This window comes from Macaca mulatta, chromosome 1 (genome assembly GCF_049350105.2).
Source record: "Macaca mulatta isolate MMU2019108-1 chromosome 1, T2T-MMU8v2.0, whole genome shotgun sequence".
NCBI classification, from domain to species: Eukaryota; Metazoa; Chordata; class Mammalia; order Primates; family Cercopithecidae; genus Macaca; species Macaca mulatta.
The window spans coordinates 205,263,724-205,281,393 of record NC_133406.1 but is presented as its reverse complement, the minus strand read 5'-3'; the positions used below and the strand labels follow the sequence as shown (position 1 = coordinate 205,281,393).

Sequence of the window (17,670 nt, the reverse complement as noted above, 5' to 3'; positions counted from 1 at the left end):
CCCTTTCTATGGAAAAAGTAAGGAACGCATTTTTCCCATAAGTGTAGATTCCTTTAGGAAAGGAAAGGAAGTTCAAGACCAGCCTGGGCAATAGCAAGACTAAGCACCCATGCTGAGTGCTGTGCTACGTGCTTTAATTATACTATCCCTCAAATCAAACTATGAGGTAGATATGACCCTTCCTCAAAGATAACAGGTAATTTGCTCAAGGTTTTACAGTCATTACATGGAAATATCCAGTTCCAGGGCCCAGATCTGTCCAACTTTGAAACCTTTTTATTTTTAATAAACTTTTATCAAGTCTTAAAACGGTTGTGCCAATTCTCCCTTATGAAAAAGAATCCAGTTTAAATTCTGGTTCCAAAACAAAACAAATAAATAAACCCAACAGACTGAGTATTCACCAAAAGGATGACCATTTCCGTCAATTAGCAGGTTGCTTTTCTGCCTCCTAATAGTCCTTAAAATGAACTGAGGGACTCACACAAAGTGCTCTTTTCTTAAAAAAAAAAAACTTAAATCTATAAAGAAAATGGTACCTGTTGACAACCACAGAACACTGAAGCAAAAGCAAGTATAAAACAGGTACAGGCTTCTCAACCACTTCGCAGATGTCTGCCAATAACATCCTGATAAAATCCAGGAAGCAGGATTTGGCTTGACTCCCAGCCGCTTCTCCATGGCCTTCCAGACAGGCAGAACCAGTACACTAGAAGGACAGAAAGAGAAGAAATTACATGCCAAGTAATTAATAATTAATTCCTGGAAATGTGGAATGCTAGAGAATGTGACAGATTAGGGGAAAGAAAACTTTCAAGTTTGTCTTTAACGGCTCAACCCTGCCTATACATTTTAAACTTGGGCTTTGAGGTAGTCTATAATTAGCACGATAACAACACAGCAAGGGATGTGAAATGAATCCACTGAAAATTGAAACTTTATATTCCTTTTTTTTTTTAAATCTAACAGTAAATCACCTATGTGGTAGAATGGAAAGAGCAACAGCCCACAGACAAGAAGATCTGAGTTTTAGTTGCAGTTCTGTTACTAACAGCTTTGTGACTTTGACCAAACACACTTTCTTACTTTTGAAGAGAAGAGGTTGCACCCTCAGAGGTAAAGGAACCTGAGGATTATGTCTGGCCCAGTATTTTTAAAATTTCTGAACACAAATGTCTTTAGGCAGGGCATGCACTCTCCAGTCTGCTACTGTCCCCGCCCACCACTATTATCATCAAAATCTATTCAATTTACACCTCAATGCTATCCACCCCAATCCCTGCATTCAACAAATATTTATGTCAGGCACTATGCTGGCTACACCAGAATCTAGGGGCTGGATGATTTAGGTCTCTTCCAGCAGAAAAACTCATTTACCATAAATTTCTTCCCTCTTATAAACCTTTGCTATATTGTCTAAATTAGTATGTAAACACTGGCAACATTATGAGGGTTGACTGAGTTCTGAAGAAGCAATTCAAAAACTTCTGTCCAACTATGTACCTGTCATCTACATCCAGCAAATGACAGGCTGGCAACCCCTAATTCCTATCCATGGCCAGTATACAAGGAGATCATCAGCACTGCCTGGGCTGGATACCAATGCTGACTAATACGAGGAAACAGACACAGACATACACACAGCTGCAAAACTAAGGTGCAGCCCACCCAAGAAAAGGCTTTCGCAGAACCACACGCATCTGAAGGACTTCATCGTTCTCATTCACTTCCATCCATTCCTATTTCTAGTTGTTTTGTAGTTGTATTTCAGGGAGCAGGGGGCAGAAAGGAGGTGTGTGGGCCAGAGACATGTTCAAGAGATTATGAAATGGAGCCTAAGTTAGAAAGTACATCCAGCAACTTCTCTAGTTTCCCAAGACGGAACGAGTGAGTATGCATGTGTGTGTGTATGTGTGTGTATGAATCTTACCCAACACATTTCTGCCTACCACAAAAGGATTTAAAACTCAAGGTGACTCAACAGCTGTCATCAATAGCCTGACAGGTAGGTGGGAGAAGCAGAAAAGAAATGAATAGCTTTTGAAAAATGGAGTAATAAACACCATTGGACTAACAAGCTGATTAGAAGTGCAAAGTCTAACAAATCCTGCATAAGAGAAAGGCAGAGTTAATTTCATTTGAACTCCTAACCAGTCATTCCTCTGAAACCTGTAATTGCCTAAGAGCACAAATCACTGCTAGGGTCCAGTTAAAGGCTTGCTGACCAAAGGCAAGAACAACAACACGTCACCAAGATCCAAATTGTTTGTTATTGAATCAAAGGGTAACAACCCAGGGAGAGAACACACACCCCCACAATACTTGACAAATGAAAATCTAGAAAAGCTCACAATAGTTCTGGCATTTAGGGCGTTACAAGTACACCCAAAATAAAAGCACTCTCTGTTGCAGCAGCTGTTCAGACAGAGCAGGGGGTAATGTTTACTTAATACTTCAGGTTGATGGGGGACGTATCATAGTTCAGTCTGTCAACTACATACGTGGAACTCCATTTATGTACACAGCGATAAGATATGTTTGAACAACGACGGAGCACGTCTGAAACAGCCTATTCAGTTGGTATGAGTAATCGAGAATAAAGCTCTTTTTTAAAAAGTCTCAGATATTTGGGAAAGTTACAGCACCGGCTGCCATGAATAGCTTTGCTTATATTTGCAGACATTGTTTTCCAAATAGCTGGAAAAATGAACAGATTGTTCTGGGAGGTCGTCTTTCCAATTTGTTCCTAGTTTTCAGTCTGTTAATCACAGAAGAAAGCACAAGGAGAGTCAGCTGATGTTCTTCACTAACTGCAACTACTGTCAGTTGGACACAACCACTATGAGACCAGAAGCCAAAGCGTTCCTGGAATCCCGCCAGAGGTTATCAATTTTGACTTCCTTCATTTCACCTTTGTGCTCACTGCAGCCACTACAGGACCCTCTGTAGGACATAATTTTCAAAATCCTGGATGAGGCAGGTTTCACATTATAATGGACACACCGTGCTCAACCCCGTCCCCTCTTTATTCTGTATCAACTTTCTATCTCTGTGGGGAGACCAAACATCAGAGACAGCAACTAAAAGCTAGGCTGCAGAGGTCGAAGGTGGAAGAAGGAGGGCAGCGTCCCGAACCCTGGCTGTCTGCCTGGCTGTCAGGGGATAGAGGGAGCTGCATGACTAGGCCCGGGCCCGAGAGAGGCGGGGTTCAGCCTGGGACCCAAGCTGCGCACCTGCAAGGCCAGAAGCAGCTGGCTGCCCTGGCCGAGCCAGGGGCGCCACCTCCGGACCCAACATCCGGCCAGCGCACCCGCTGGCATCGCCCGTCCCGCTTGCCCCTCCCCTGAGCCCATGGTCCTCGGCCTGGCAGCCAGCCGCCCCCGGCCACCTACCGGGGCTCAGGGCCACATTGCGCGGCCCCGGCTCTCGGTGGCCTCCGCCTCCTCCTGGTCCATGGGCTCGGGGAACCCCAACCTTCGCTCCCCTCACCCGGAGGAGGAGGAAGAGGAAGAAGGTAGTGCGGGCTCCCCACCCGGACAGCTACCTCTCGCCTCAGCCTCCCTGGACAGCGACGGCGGCCGGAAACGCCGCCTCCTCCCACCTCCCCGGGACCGACCCGGAAACACACTCTCCATGCTAACCAAGCCCTCCCGCCCCTCCCCCGGGAAGCGCAATGCCGGCCGCGAGCCCAAGGGGGAGGAGGGGCAGTGCTGGGCGTGTAAAACTACGCACAAGCGAAGGAATCGGGGCCCCCAGTCTCTCGCCGCCCGCTTTCCAGAGGCAGTCTGCACCTTGCCTCCTTCGCGCGAGCCCCAGGCCCCAGACTCTGGCAATACCCACAAGCAAGATGGCGGCAACGGCGGCACCCCCTACGGCTTAGCGCCCTGACTTGCCATTGGCCAGAGCGCGGAGTGAAGCAGCCGCGGATTGGTCGAGAGCGGTGCGGGGGTGGGGGTGGAGCTGCAGCAGCCTGGAGCCAGGAGTGGGCAACGCGGCGTGAGCAGCGGCCCGAGGCTCCCGGAGCATCGCGCTGGGAGAAGACTTCGCCGCTCGGGGCCGCAGCCTGGTGAGCTCAGCCCCCTTCGGGCCCTCCCCTGCATCCCAGCCGGGGCCTCTCCGAGCCGGCGCTGATCGATGCCGACACACCCCGGGGACCCTATCGCGACTCCATCGCGCCATATCGCGACACCATCGTGCTCTGTCGAGACTCCATTTTGTCACAGCCCTTTTCAATATATATCTTTTTTTTTTTTAATTTGCCCTGTCATCTTTGGGGGCTGTCTCCCATGTCGTGATTTTGACGTGATCTCTCCGTGACATCACCGCGCCATCGTGAAGTGTGATCTCATCGCCGCCCTGTCGTGACTTCATCAATGTCGTGTTGTGACCTGGCTGCGGCGGGACAGGTGGTGACCGCCAGGAACCCTGCTCCCTTTCTCATCTCCCCATCTCAGCAGCCCCGCTTCGATTATCCGGCTTTTGGATTCTCCGTTGTCCTGGGAACTATCCGGGACCCCCTCTTGCTTCTCCAGCCCCTGCCGGCATCCACAGGCTGGTAGCGGGACGGGGAGGGCGAGAAGAGGGAGCGCAAGGGGTTAATTCTGCTGCTGCCGCTGCTGCCGCTGCTGCTGCAGCCTCTACCCGAGGGAGGGAAAGGAGAAGAGGCAAGGAGCCTGCGGGGGCGACTGAGAGCCCTGGCTGGAGGGGTGGGGTCCCCAGAGGGGCCTCCAAGCCTTGCCTGGTGAACACCTTGTATTCTCACTTCTGAAGCGTATCTCTGCCTCTGAAGAAGGGAGGGGAAAGGAAGCCTAGGGTATCCTTTTCTCCCATGTCAGCCTGAGTCCGGATAATCGAACTTCAACCATGTATGTCTCCATTCCTCCCTGTCTGTCCTCACCACTCACTCCCTCTGTGTCCCTGTGGAGGGAGATAAAACCCAGCCTCTGGTGCCAGGGGGACAGCTGAGCAGTGGGGCCAGCCCCCGCCCACCCCCAGGAGACTGGTGAGGAGAGCTGTCCAGCTGAGCAGCAGCATGCATGGTCCTTCTTTCCCGCTTTCTGGAGGTGACCTTGGACCAGGGTCCCTTCTTTATCCCTAAGGGTTTGCAGATCCAGCCCCTTCAAGGGGCTTCCCCAGGGGAGGTCAGTCCTGAGGAGCCCATCCCTCCAGATCCTCTCCTCCCCTCCCTCTGTGCTAATCCCTCCCTCCCTCCATCCTCCACTCTCACCCCCACCCCACCCCCGTCCCTCCTCTGCAGAGGGATGCTCAGTCCCTCTTGTGTTCACAGTTGGGCAAGGCGGGCATCATGGCCTCGGATTGCGAGCCAGCTCTGAACCAGGCAGAGGGCCGAAACCCCACCCTGGAGCGCTACCTGGGAGCCCTCCGTGAGGCCAAGAATGACAGCGAGCAGTTTGCAGCCCTGCTGCTAGTAAGGAGCTGGCTGAAAATTGGGAGGTGGGAAGGGCTGGGTGGTTGGGCCCCCAAGGAATGGGGTCAGTGAGTCCCCAAGGATATGTAGGTAGTGCTAGCAACCCTGGAGGCACCAAAAAGGCCCAAGACCCCTACCTTTGTGCTCTTTCTTGCTCCCCCTGAGAATGGGGGCAAAGGGGAGAATGGGACTGAATAGGGCTGTGGCACTAGGGGCCTTGGAGGAGGCTGCCTGGGTCTGTTTTCTGGGGCGTCCCAGAGCAGATGGGAGCTGACTCATAGGGTAACAGCAGCAGGTAGTAACTAGTGCAGAGTACTTGAGGGCTGGGGATGGTTGTTCCGGGCCTGGAGAGAGTAGCAGGGCTGGAAGTGTCTGGGGAGGGGTCCTAGGGGATGGCCAGGATGGCAGTAGGTAGGTTAAGGAATGGGAGCTAGTTCGGGGCTTAGCCTTTTTGGAGGAACCCAAGCTGGGGACAGCAGAGCAGAAGCTGCAGTGCTAGGAAGGGGGGGTTGTGTGTGGGGGGTGAAGGGAGGAGGGAGTACAGCCGCTGCTTGTTTGCCATGGCAACAAGGAGAAGGCTCTGGAGTCAAGGGCTCACACTGCAGCAGAGGAGGTGTTTAGGTGAAATGTAAGGGGAAATGTTTTGACAGGCGGAACGGCGAGACACAGGAGCCACTTCCCCGGAGAAGGTGGCAGAAATGGATCAGGGACTTCTCTGGAGGGAGCAATTAAGGAAGGACCCTAAATCCTTGGGGGATCTTAAACACTGAGTTCTAAGCCCCTTCCATCCCAGGTTGTGGGCATTTAGACATCAGGAAGAACTTCTCAACTGGCCAGGTGTTGAAATGCTCAAATGAATGGTTGAGGAAGACTAGACCTCACTTCCATGGGACAGTCACAGATGAGAGGGATCCCAGAGGTCATATTTATCTGCCTCAAAGGAGAAAGAAGGAGCTGGATGAAATGACTCCAGATGAGTCCTGTTGCATAACCTTATCCTGTTAGTCCTCAGTGCCCCGGGGTGCAGGGGAGGGACCGTCTTTGCCACTTCTTCCTTTTATCCTGATGATAGCACATACCCCCTATAGGTGACCAAGGCAGTCAAAGCAGGTGACATAGATGCCAAAACTCGGCGGCGGATCTTCGATGCTGTCGGCTTCACCTTCCCCAATCGTCTCCTGACCAGCAAGGAGGCGCCGGATGGCTGCCCTGACCATGTTCTGCGGGCTTTGGGCGTGGCCCTGCTGGCCTGCTTCTGCAGTGACCCCGAACTGGCCGCCCATCCCCAAGTCCTGAACAAGATTCCCATTCTTAGCACCTTCCTCACAGCCCGGGGGGACCCGGACGATGCTGCCCGCCGCTCCATGATTGATGACACCTACCAGTGCCTGACGGCTGTAGCAGGCACCCCCAGAGGGCCTCGGCACCTCATTGCTGGTGGCACCGTGTCTGCCCTGTGCCAGGCATACCTGGGGCATGGCTATGGCTTTGACCAGGCCCTGGCACTCCTGGTGGGGCTGCTGGCTGCTGCCGAGACACAGTGCTGGAAGGAGGCGGAGCCCGATCTGCTGGCCGTGTTGCGGGGCCTCAGTGAGGATTTCCAGAAAGCTGAGGATGCCAGCAAGTTTGAGCTCTGCCAGCTGCTGCCCCTCTTTTTGCCCCCGACGACCGTGCCCCCTGAATGCTACCGGGATCTGCAGGCCGGGCTGGCACGCATCCTGGGAAGCAAGCTAAGCTCCTGGCAGCGCAACCCTGCACTGAAGCTGGCAGCCCGCCTGGCACACGCCTGCGGCTCCGACTGGATCCCGGCGGGCAGCTCCGGGAGCAAGTTCCTGGCCCTGCTGGTGAATCTGGCGTGCGTGGAAGTGCGGCTGGCACTGGAGGAGACGGGCACGGAGGTGAAAGAGGATGTGGTGACCGCCTGCTATGCCCTCATGGAGTTGGGGATCCAGGAATGCACTCGCTGTGAGCAGTCACTGCTTAAGGAGCCACAGAAGGTGCAGCTCGTGAGCGTCATGAAGGAGGCCATAGGGGCTGTTATCCACTACCTGCTGCAGGTGAGGGTGCGCTGACCCACAGAGGGGGCCCAGTAAGGGGGGGAGCCAGTGCTGGAGCTGGGAGGCAAGGGGGAGGAGAATAATGGGGAGACAGCGAAGCTGCATGTCCACACAAGCTGATCCTGTAGCCAGCACTCCAGGGAGTAGCGTGCGGCCCAACCTCCCTCTCTCCCTCCCTCTACACAAGCACCATACCACACACCATATGTGCACTCACATCACAGTACACACACACACACACACACACACAACACAGTAACCTCCCACTCAAACGCTCCCCCCGATACACACACACTACACGCCACACACCTCTCCCCAACACATGCACACAAGATTGAAGCAGTCTGTTCTGCTCACTCCGTAGCATTGTTCTGTACACGCACACACCCGGACTTCTAGTGGTGCAGGGAAGAGAAGCAGGGCTGCTTGGTTCCTGGCCTCTGCAGAGGTCCGGCTAGATCAGTTCGCCTGCCTCCCCTGCGTCCCCTCCTGCCTCCCTGCCTGAGAGGCCAGCTGTCCTGTCCCACAGGGATTCACTCATGACTCTGGTATCTTCAATGGCCTGCTCCAGCCACCGAGCTCACCAGCCATATACTCCATGCACCACACTAAGCTCATGTCTTTTTTCTGACTTAGCCCAAAAGAGAGCATCCCCTCATTCCCACCATTGGGAGCAGTTACACGGTAGCCAGGAACCTGCCCTCCCGCCGTACGTCAGAGCTGCTGTAAAGGGCATTTAACTTAGCTTTTGACCTGTGAATTTTCCTTCTAGCCTTGAGACACTTCAGAGGTAGGGAGATAGGGAGATGTGACTGGAGCCTCAGTGAGTACGGGGGCATGTCACTCAATTCACTCAGGCCCAGTTCACTCAGCAGATATGCGTGGAGGGCCTGGCTCACTCTGTGCCAGGCCCTCGTGTGTGTCTCTACCACATGCTAGGTGCTGGGTTCATGGGACAGAATAAGGGTTGGGGCCTGCCTTTGAAAGGCTCACAGGCCAGAATTCCCTTCCAATTGTATTATTTCTAGCTGGCTGGCCTCTGGCAAGGCAGGGAGGGTCTCTGGTCCTGCTCCATCTCAAGGGGGTCCTGTGGCAACAGGTGGGGTCAGAGAAGCAGAAGGAGCCCTTTGTGTTTGCCTCGGTGCGGATCCTGGGTGCCTGGCTGGCCGAGGAGACCTCATCCTTGCGTAAGGAGGTGTGCCAGCTGCTGCCCTTCCTCGTCCGCTATGCCAAGACCCTCTACGAGGAGGCCGAGGAGGCCAATGACCTTTCCCAGCAGGTGGCCAACCTGGCCATCTCCCCCACCACCCCAGGGCCCACCTGGCCAGGAGACGCTCTCCGGTGAGTCTGTAGTTACAGTCTGTCCAGCTAGATCATTCTACAGAAAAGCGTAATACAAGGACACCCCTCCCCACAAGCTGAGTTGTGCCAGGCTTCCTGATTGGGCCATGAGATTTCCCTTAGGGTTATTTCTGTTTTGGGGGGCTTGTTCCCACAGGACTCCTCGGCTGCCAGGTGTCACTTGCCAACCCCAGATTTCTCAGTTAAAAGAGAACTTATACTTATTGAGCACCTACTACGAGCCAGGTATTTTGCTATACCCTTTACCAAAATGATCTCATTTGGTCCACGTGGTAAATCTAACAGAAGTCTCGTTCACATATGAAAGATTAGGAAACTGAGGCTCATAGAGATTCAAGTCACTTGCCCACAGTCACACTTTGTGGCAGAGCCCAAGTTCGGTCCTGGGTTGTGCGACTCTGAAGCTTGTGCATTTTCTGTGGTACCTGCGAGGATGTGTCTTTCTCCCCTACTTCCATTTCTCTTAGACAAGGTGCCCTAAAAAGGGAATCTATGTGCCTTTACCTCTCCCAATCCCACACACATCTGTCCCTTCCACATCCCCAGGCTCCTCCTGCCTGGCTGGTGCCACCTGACCGTCGAAGATGGGCCCCGGGAGATCCTGATCAAGGAAGGTGCCCCCTCGCTTCTGTGCAAGTATTTCCTGCAGCAGTGGGAGCTCACATCCCCTGGCCACGACACCTCGGTGCTGCCCGACAGCGTGGAGATTGGCCTGCAGACCTGCTGCCACATCTTCCTCAACCTCGTGGTCACCGCACCGGGGCTGATCAAGTGAGGGGCTCGGGAGAGGTCGGGGAGGAGGCCGGAGGAGGCAAAGGGGGCTGCCCAATTGCGTCAGTTCTCAGTCTCCTACTTTGCCCCCCATGCCCATGGATTTGTTAGTGCTAGAATGGGGGTCTCAGAGTAGGCATAGCCAGCCCCGCACAAGGATTCGGCATATCTGGAACCCCCAGGTACTATCTCAGCATGTCTGCCTGCTCCAATCTCTGCCCCCCAGATGCTATGTTTGGGGCCCAAAGTTAATTCTTCACCCTGCTGCCTAATTTCTTGCCAAGGGCTTGATTTGGCTGTACTAGACCCCCACCTACCTCCATCCTTCCCCGCCTTCTTTTCCAGGCGTGATGCCTGCTTCACATCTCTTATGAACACCCTGATGACATCGCTACCAGCACTAGTGCAGCAACAGGGAAGGCTGCTTCTGGCTGCTAACGTGGCCACCCTGGGGCTTCTCATGGCCCGGCTCCTTAGCACCTCTCCAGGTAAGAACTGCGGATCCAGTCCTAATGGAATACCTGGGTGGACCTCCTGTGTTTGGGGCAAAAGTCATCATTTTCAGAAGATGGTTTTGCAGAATTCTCTAAGCAAGAGGAAATCTTTGCAGTGTATCTCCATCCCCCACCCCCACCGTTCTTCCCAAAATGCTAACATTCTCTTTCTTCTGAAGACTTTTAAGGCAAGGTCTGGTGGGTGTTAAGTACAGACCTGCTCACAGGCACAGGCATAGGCACCTGGAATCCCTGGCAGCCAGAGGAATCTGAATCCAGTGTTTTTAAGGTGGAGCCGCCCCCACCCAGGCCTTGAGTCAGAAACCTGACTTCCTTCCATTGATGTTTTTCTCTGCTCTGCTCGGCACCTCACCCCCGTCAGTGACAGGCGTCAGCACTTGGTGTCCTTCTATGCACACCTTCTCTCTAGCTCTGCCTCACTCCGGCTGTTTGCAGGGGGAGGGACGTCCCCTCCAGCCCCCGACAGCCCTCTATGTCTCCCACTTTGGCCGTGGGTGTCTGCTTGGGTCCCTCTGTCCCTGCCTGTTCCCTGTGCCCCATCTGTCAGGTTGGAGGAGCTGAGCAGATGCCTGGGAACAGGGTGTAACGTGCCCATACCCTCCACTGCCTCTGTGTTCCTTTGGTGGGGATCCCAGCAGGGTACCCAGCCATGGGAAGGGGCGCACATCCCTGTACACCAGGAGCCCACTCTGCACTCTCAGTCCCAGCCTGCCTCTCCACAGCCCCTAATTTCATGGTCCCAGTTCTGGCTCACCCTCAGATACCACCAGGTTAGGCTGAGAGCACCTGCAATGTGAGGGTCACCCCCTGAACAGCCCGTAAGCAAAGCAGGGTCACTTGCTCATGTTCCTCTATGGCGCCCTCTTCTGGCCCAAGGATCAAACTGGTGCAACCCCCTTAACCTGAGTCTGAGCTCTGTGTCCAGATCCCTGAGGGGCTCTCTCTCCCATCTGACCCTGTGGCTCACCCCCACCTCCTGTGCCAGTAGAGGTCTTGGTGGTTGAGTGTACCAACATGATCACATTTAATTCTCACAACAAATTTCTATGACGAGCACTATTGGCCCATGTTACAAGAGACCCAGAAAGGTTAATTACCCAAGGTCACACAGTGAGCATCTAAGGCAGGGTTTGAACGCAGGCAGTCTGATTCCAGGCTGTGCCCTGGCTCATGTATGTGTCTACACAGAGGGCTAGGGAAGGGTCTGGCACAGCAGCTGGCCTGTCCAATTCACACCCCGCTCCCTCTGTACCTTGCAGCTCTTCAGGGAACACCAGCATCCCGAGGGTTCTTCGCAGCTGCCATCCTCTTCCTATCGCAGTCCCACGTGGCGCGGGCCACCCCGGGCTCAGACCAGGCAGTGCTAGCCCTGTCCCCTGAGTATGAGGGCATCTGGGCTGACCTGCAGGAGCTCTGGTTCCTGGGCATGCAGGCCTTCACTGGCTGTGTGCCGCTGCTGCCCTGGCTGGCCCCTGCTGCCCTGCGCTCCCGCTGGCCCCAGGAGCTGCTCCAGCTGCTAGGCAGTGTCAGCCCCAACTCTGTCAAGCCCGAGATGGTGGCCGCCTATCAGGGTGTCCTGGTGGAGTTGGCGCGGGCCAACCGGCTGTGCCGGGAGGCCATGAGGCTGCAGGCGGGTGAGGAGACGGCCAGCCACTACCGCATGGCCGCCTTGGAGCAGTGCCTATCAGAGCCCTGAGGGGTGTCCACCGGGGACAGACCCGGGGTTGGGCAGCGAGGGAAGGAGGGAGGAGGCATCTTCCCTGAAGCCCCCAAACTGGCCCCCCCCTCCCCAGACTTCCCCCCTAAAACACCCCAGCTTTCTGGCTTTTCTGAGGGCAAGGGCATGGTGCCCACCCTCAAGTGTAAGGAACTGCGTTCCGCCCCTCAGGCCCCCATGGGGGCAGGGATCGGCTTGGAAATCAACGTGGTTGTCCCCGCCAGGCCGGGGAAGGTTGGAGCAGCCCCCAGGGAGGGGGCACTAGGTGTCATTGTGCCCGATGTCTGGCTCCCCTGCGGGAGGGAGGCTCCAGGGTAGGACAGGGCTGGCAGGAGCAGACTGCCTCAGCCCATGTGCCCTGCCGGCCAGGGCGTGGGCTCCCCTCGGCTGTGGTGCCTCCTCTGGCCCCCCAGGTCCACGTCCTTTAAATTGGCCCTTTGGCTCTTGCCCTTGGCTCCTTTGGGCAGACAGCAGGCTTAGGCCATTGACATCGCAGTTCTTCCTATCAACTTCAGTGACCCAGGGTCTGAACTGCCCCCATTCTAGGGCAACCTGGGGCAGACAGACCTGGTGGGGGGTGGGGAAACCTCCTTCCACCAGAGCTTGCTTGAAGGGACCCAGGAGTCCTTGGGCCCAGATCTTTAAACCTTTGTGTCGTGTTGCAGCAGAGTGACGATGGGGGTTGGGGGGTTATTTATTTTGCCTGTCCTTATCCCTGCTTTGACACCTGAGCATCTGATTCCTGTCCCCCTCGTGCCATCTCGCCTGGCTGGAGCCAGGAACAGGAGGGACACTTCCCAGAATCCGCATGTTTCCCCAGTGATTGCACCCCACTGCCACCGTGGTGCCTGGCTTTAACTCCCACCCCTGCTATGACTCCTCTCTGCAGAGACGCGACTGGCGGCTCCAGCAGGGACTACCTTTCTTATGAACCCAGGGGGACCCCCCTACACACACTTGATCCCTTCCTTCCCTCCCCCCTTCCCTCCCCCAGTGCGTTCTGTGATCGCCAAGTTCAAAGCTGTGCACATGTGGACACTCAATAAATGTTCATTGGTGACGAGAAGCCTCCTGCGTGGTCTGCCCTGCACCTGCCCTCTCCCTTCCAGGCTCCATCAGTTCACAGCTACCAGGTGCTGAACACACGCCCTGCTAAACACATCACGAGTCTTACCTCATTCAGCCCTTCCAAGAATCCTCTGAAGGGTTCTGATTTTACAGACAGAGCAACTTTGGCATGGGTAAGTGATTGGCTCAAGGTGTTGCCGCTAGTCGGTGCCAGAGCCAGGACTCCACACAGGCCGTCCAACTCCCAGCCCACATCTTTCACTTGTACAGCAGTTTGCCAAACTCATGTTGACGTGGCCAGGCCTCGTGGGGGCTCTGGTGCTCTCAAGTACAGATGAAGCACTGCACCACCCTCTATGTCACTGGCTTGCTGCCAAGTGGCCCTGCCATATCCTCCCATTTTTAAAGAAATCAGAAATCCTAATCTTTTTTTTTTAATTGAGATGGCGTCTCACTCTGTCTCCCAGGCTGAAGTGCAGTGGCACGATCTTGGCTCACTGCACCCTCTGCCGCCTGGGTTCAAGCAATTCTCCTGCCTCGGCCTCCCGAGTAGCTGGGATTACAGGCAGCTGCCACTGTGCCCAGCTAATTTTTGTATTTTTAGTAGAGACGGGGCTTCACCATCTTGGCCAGGCTGGTTTTGAACTCCTGACTTTGTGATCCACCTGCCTCAGCCTCCCAAAATGCTGGGATCACGGGTGAGAGCCACTGCGCCCGGCCCAGAAATCCTAATTTTTATGTGAAACCCAACTTTTGAATGTCAGTAACTATCTTTAATTAAATAACTACTGACCCAACAAAACATGCAGGCCAAATGTAGCTTTTGGGTTACCAGCTGTTGATCCTCTATGCCAGATGAGAAGCCAGAGGGCCTGTGAGCTTCAGCCGGAGCTGAGCCAGGTACCCACTATGGGTACTTCACCAGTCCTGAGCTAAAGCTGTGGGGTTGGAGCCAGACAGACCCCAGACCCATACCCCCTGCAAACTCCTCCACCTAGGCCCTCAAACCTATAAGCACGTGCTGAGCATAGCCTATGTGTCCACCTGTGGTTGGCTATGCATAGACAGGAATATTTATTTATTGACTGGATGTACTGAAAGCCATCTTCTTAGCATGTATTCTCTGGGGTAAATATGAAAAAGACATAGAGGCTGGGTGTGGTAGCTAACACCTGTAATCCCAGTACTTTGGGAGTCTGAGGTAGGAGGATCACTTGAGCCCAGGAATTCAAGATCAGCCTGGGCAACATAGTGAGACCCCATCTCTACAAAAGAAAAACAATTAGCCAGGCATGGTGCCTTGTGCCTGTAGTCCCTGCCACTCCCGAGACTGAGGCGAGAGGATCTCGAGCCCAGGGGTTTGAAGTTATAGTGAGCTATGATCACACCACTGCATTCCAGCCTGGAAGATAGTGTGAGATCCTGTCTCAAAAAAAAAAAAAAAAAAAAAAAAAGTGTAAGCAGTGGCTTCTATGTAGGTTCTATGTAGGTACAAACACAGTGTGGCTGGAGCATGAGAGCCCCTCAGACTGGCCAAACAATTACAGGAAAGCTTACAGTAACTATGTGCTCTGAGACTTCAGGGTGAGGAGGGGCTTGCCGGGCAGACACGAAAAGGAACAGGTATGAAGGCATGCAAGCTTGAGAACTGCGAGTAGTTTCTCATTCCGCGGTGTATAGAGTGTGAAATGTGGAGCGGTGGGAGATGAGGTTGAACCAACAGGCATGGACCAGATCCTACTATGCTGTGCTTAGAAGCTTAGACATGGAATCATGCTGAGAGATCAAACTGCAGTTTTGTTTTGTTTTGTTTTGTTTTGTTTAGAAACAGGGTCTCACTCTGTTGCCCAGCCTGATCTCGAAACTCATGGCCTCAAGCAATCCTTCTGCCTCAGCCTCCCAAAGTGCTGGGATTGTAGGCACGAGCTACCATCCCTGACCAGACTGCAGATTTGTTAGCAGATTGAATGTGATCCCGTTTGCATTTTGGGAAGATGATGTACTGCAAGAGGAATGGCTGAGCCAGGGAGCTCAGAGAGGAGGTGCTAAGTCTGAACTAAGCCAGTGGCAATGAGGTTGGAGAAGATGTAGGTAGTAGTTAACAGGCCTTGGTGATTAATTGGAAGTGAAGAGGGGTAAAGAAAAGGGCGGGTAGAACCAAGGATGACTCCCAGATTCCTGATCTGGGAGACTGAGTGGATAATGGGGCATTCACTGTCACTGGGAACACTGGGACAGAAATAGATTTGTACATACCACAGACAACTCAGCTTGGTAAATGGCAAATTTGTGCTGCTCATGGAATACCCAATGGGTAGTTGCTTTCTATGGTCTGGAGCTCAGAGAGAGTCTGGGCGAGTGACAGATTTGGGAGCTGTCAGTATAGAGGGTCCCTAAAGTCATGGGAGGGACTGAGATCATCTGGGGAAGTGAAAAGAGAAAGGTCCCAAAGAAAGTGACAGCCACCCATGGTCCCTACTGTCAGGGTGCTATCCCTCCCACAGTGGAGAAGTCAAACCCTGAAAAGCTTCCTAATGCAAGGCAGACAGAGTTCTGTGCTTAAATGAGGTATGGTCAGAGTTCTGGCTTGCTCTTGGTATTTCAGCGGAGTGGGGAAAAGGGAGATCTGAGCTGCAGCTGTGAGATCTAACCACGAGGTGGCGCCTTGGCATCTCCTCGTGCCAGATTTCCCCAACCTGCAAACACTCAGCCCGGCCTGGAGCAGGAGGTGATCAAAGGCTGGGAGGATGAGGGTGACTGTGTCAACAATAAAGGAGGCAGATCGGAGTTTTTTCTTAACATAAAATCCAAATGCAAGCTCACTTTTTGAAAAGAGAGGGAGCCTTGGAGAAGAGCAGTATGCCAAGTGTGAAAAATGGGAGTCCACGTATGTTTGAGCATGCAACCCTAAATGTCAATATATGTCCCATGTTCCTATGTGTGCTTGTCAATATGTGCCCTCTGCCCCATGTGTACTTGTGTTTCCCATGAATGTGTGCAAGTTGTGTGCCCCATGTTCCCAAGGCTGTCTGCATGTGTACCCCACTGCACCCCAGGCCTCCACATGTGTGCATGTGTCCCAGGGAGCAGACAACCAGAAATCTCCACCTCCATGCCCCAGAGAGTGAGGAGTCCCTTGGTGCTGAAAGAAGTAGTTCCCGCCGGGCGCGGTGGCTCAAGCCTGTAATCCCAGCACTTTGGGAGGCCGAGACGGGCGGATCACGAGGTCAGGAGATCGAGACCATCCTGGCTAACACGGTGAAACCCCGTCTCTACTAAAAAATACAAAAAACTAGCCGGGCGAGGTGGCGGGCGCTTGTAGTCCCAGCTACTTGGGAGGCTGAGGCAGGAGAATGGCGTAAACCCGGGAGGCGGAGCTTGCAGTGAGCTGAGGTCCGGCCACTGCACTCCAGCCTGGGTGACAGAGCGAGACTCCGTCTCAAAAAAAAAAAAAAAAAGTAGTTCCCAGAGTCTGAAATCATGGGACTGTGACGTTTCAGGGAGCCTCAAAGCAGCAGCAAACCATGGAGAATATCCCTCTCCCCAGTAGCCATAATCAAAATCACTCATTTATCAGATGATCTCTTCAGATTATACCCGGGCTCTATGTGTAGCTACCCAGGATCGTGTTCACGTAGAGCCTTCCTAAAGGATCCCTTAATAGGCCAATGAATTCATAACATCATCCATTGATTTGTTTATCATTTACAGTATTTAATAAGCATTAATTGATTACCTGCCATGCACCAAGCATAGCGCTAGATACATTTTCTGTTTCTCCTTTAATCCTGTGAAGCAGTTCCTGAAAGAGGAAAAGAAAGTCACAACTGCAGAGTCTGGAATGCTCATTAGAATGTTTGAACTCTTTTTTTTCCCAGAAGATGGGTCATGGGGAACCCTAGGGAAGTTTTTAGTAGGGAGGTAACATGGTCCAGTCACTCTTGTTGCTGAATGGAGTTGGAAATGGATCAGAAGAGATACGAATAAAGTCAGGAGATCAGTTAGAGAGTTATTGCAATGGCCTAGATAGTGGTTCTCAAACTTCAGTGTGCCTCTGCGTCACCTTAAGGACTTATTAATAACACAGGTTGCTGGGCTCCACCCCAGAGTTACTGACTCAGAAGGTCATGAGTGGGATCCAAGAACTGGGACTTCTAGCAAGCTCCCAGATATTGTTGGTGATGCTGGTCCAGGAACCACAATTTGGCTGTGTTGCCCAGGCTGGTCTCAAACTCCTGGACTCTCACTTTGAGAGCCACTGGTCTATGAGTAAGAGTAAGGTAGCATAAGGTGCTGAGACAGGGGTGCATTGTGCCCTTTGGGATACCTGCCTCAATTCTCCACTACATACCTTCTGTGAGTGGATGTCTAAGGGTTAGAAATGGCAACACTCCATAAGGATTAGCTGGTGGGGGTTAAGGAAAGGTCCTAGGCTTTTCTGGGATGACTAGCAAGTTTTGAACTTGAAGGAGGGTGGTGTCATTTATGAAACTACAGAGCAAAGGAGGAGAAGCAGGTTGGGGTTGGTGGTGGGGATGGTGGAGGAGATGTTGAGTTCAGTGTTGGACTTGGAAAATTTCAAATGGCTGCAATCTGCAATGAGATGTCTGGAGAAAATATACAGCTGGCGACTGTGTCTATGGGTCTGGATCCCTCACTAGTGATCCAGGCCAGAGATAACACAGTTGGGAGAAAACAGCAGACAGGTAGTTATTAAAGACTTGGGCCGGGCATGAAGGCTCATGCCTGTAA

General features: G+C 53.3%; 2 protein-coding genes across 25 annotated transcripts in view; one reads left to right on the top strand and one right to left on the bottom strand.

The window, feature by feature from the left end:
* Nucleotides 1-3,889, bottom strand: part of KIAA0319L (KIAA0319 like) — a 128,292-nt gene extending 124,403 nt beyond the window's left edge. For 6 of the 21 annotated variants that reach the window (XM_028836088.2, XM_001102000.5, XM_077963670.1 and 3 more), the window contains exons 1-2: nt 3,393-3,586; nt 540-709 (exon numbers count right to left, since the gene is read on the bottom strand). In XM_028836088.2, coding sequence (XP_028691921.1) covers nt 540-681 — 142 coding nt within the window. In that variant the 5' untranslated portion in view covers nt 682-709; nt 3,393-3,586. Of the gene's footprint in view, nt 1-539; nt 710-3,392; nt 3,587-3,732 lie in introns of those variants that run through there. The other 15 variants (XM_028836091.2, XM_077963600.1, XM_077963652.1 and 12 more) reach the window with 9 other exon arrangements.
* A 110-nt stretch (nt 3,890-3,999) lies between these two features.
* NCDN (neurochondrin) lies at nt 4,000-12,911 on the top strand. Of its 4 annotated transcripts, XM_015135102.3 has the most exons (8): nt 4,000-4,066; nt 4,339-4,406; nt 5,288-5,428; nt 6,517-7,485; nt 8,585-8,826; nt 9,394-9,618; nt 9,964-10,106; nt 11,393-12,911. In XM_015135102.3, exons 2-8 carry the CDS (start codon nt 4,374-4,376, stop codon nt 11,827-11,829), a joined length of 2,190 nt encoding a protein of 729 aa, XP_014990588.1. In that variant the 5' UTR covers nt 4,000-4,066; nt 4,339-4,373; the 3' UTR covers nt 11,830-12,911.
* The last annotated feature ends 4,759 nt before the right edge of the window (nt 12,912-17,670 follow it).

What these genes read in the sequence shown, in the direction of transcription:
- NCDN (XM_015135102.3), top strand. Translation starts at nt 4,374, where the DNA reads ATGTCGTGTTGTGACCTGGCTGCGGCGGGACAG. An exon ending in AGTTTGCAGCCCTGCTGCTA is followed by an intron (nt 5,429 to 6,516) that starts GTAAGGAGCTGG and finishes TACCCCCTATAG; the next exon opens with GTGACCAAGGCAGTCAAAGC. An exon ending in GCTCCTTAGCACCTCTCCAG is followed by an intron (nt 10,107 to 11,392) that starts GTAAGAACTGCG and finishes TGTACCTTGCAG; the next exon opens with CTCTTCAGGGAACACCAGCA.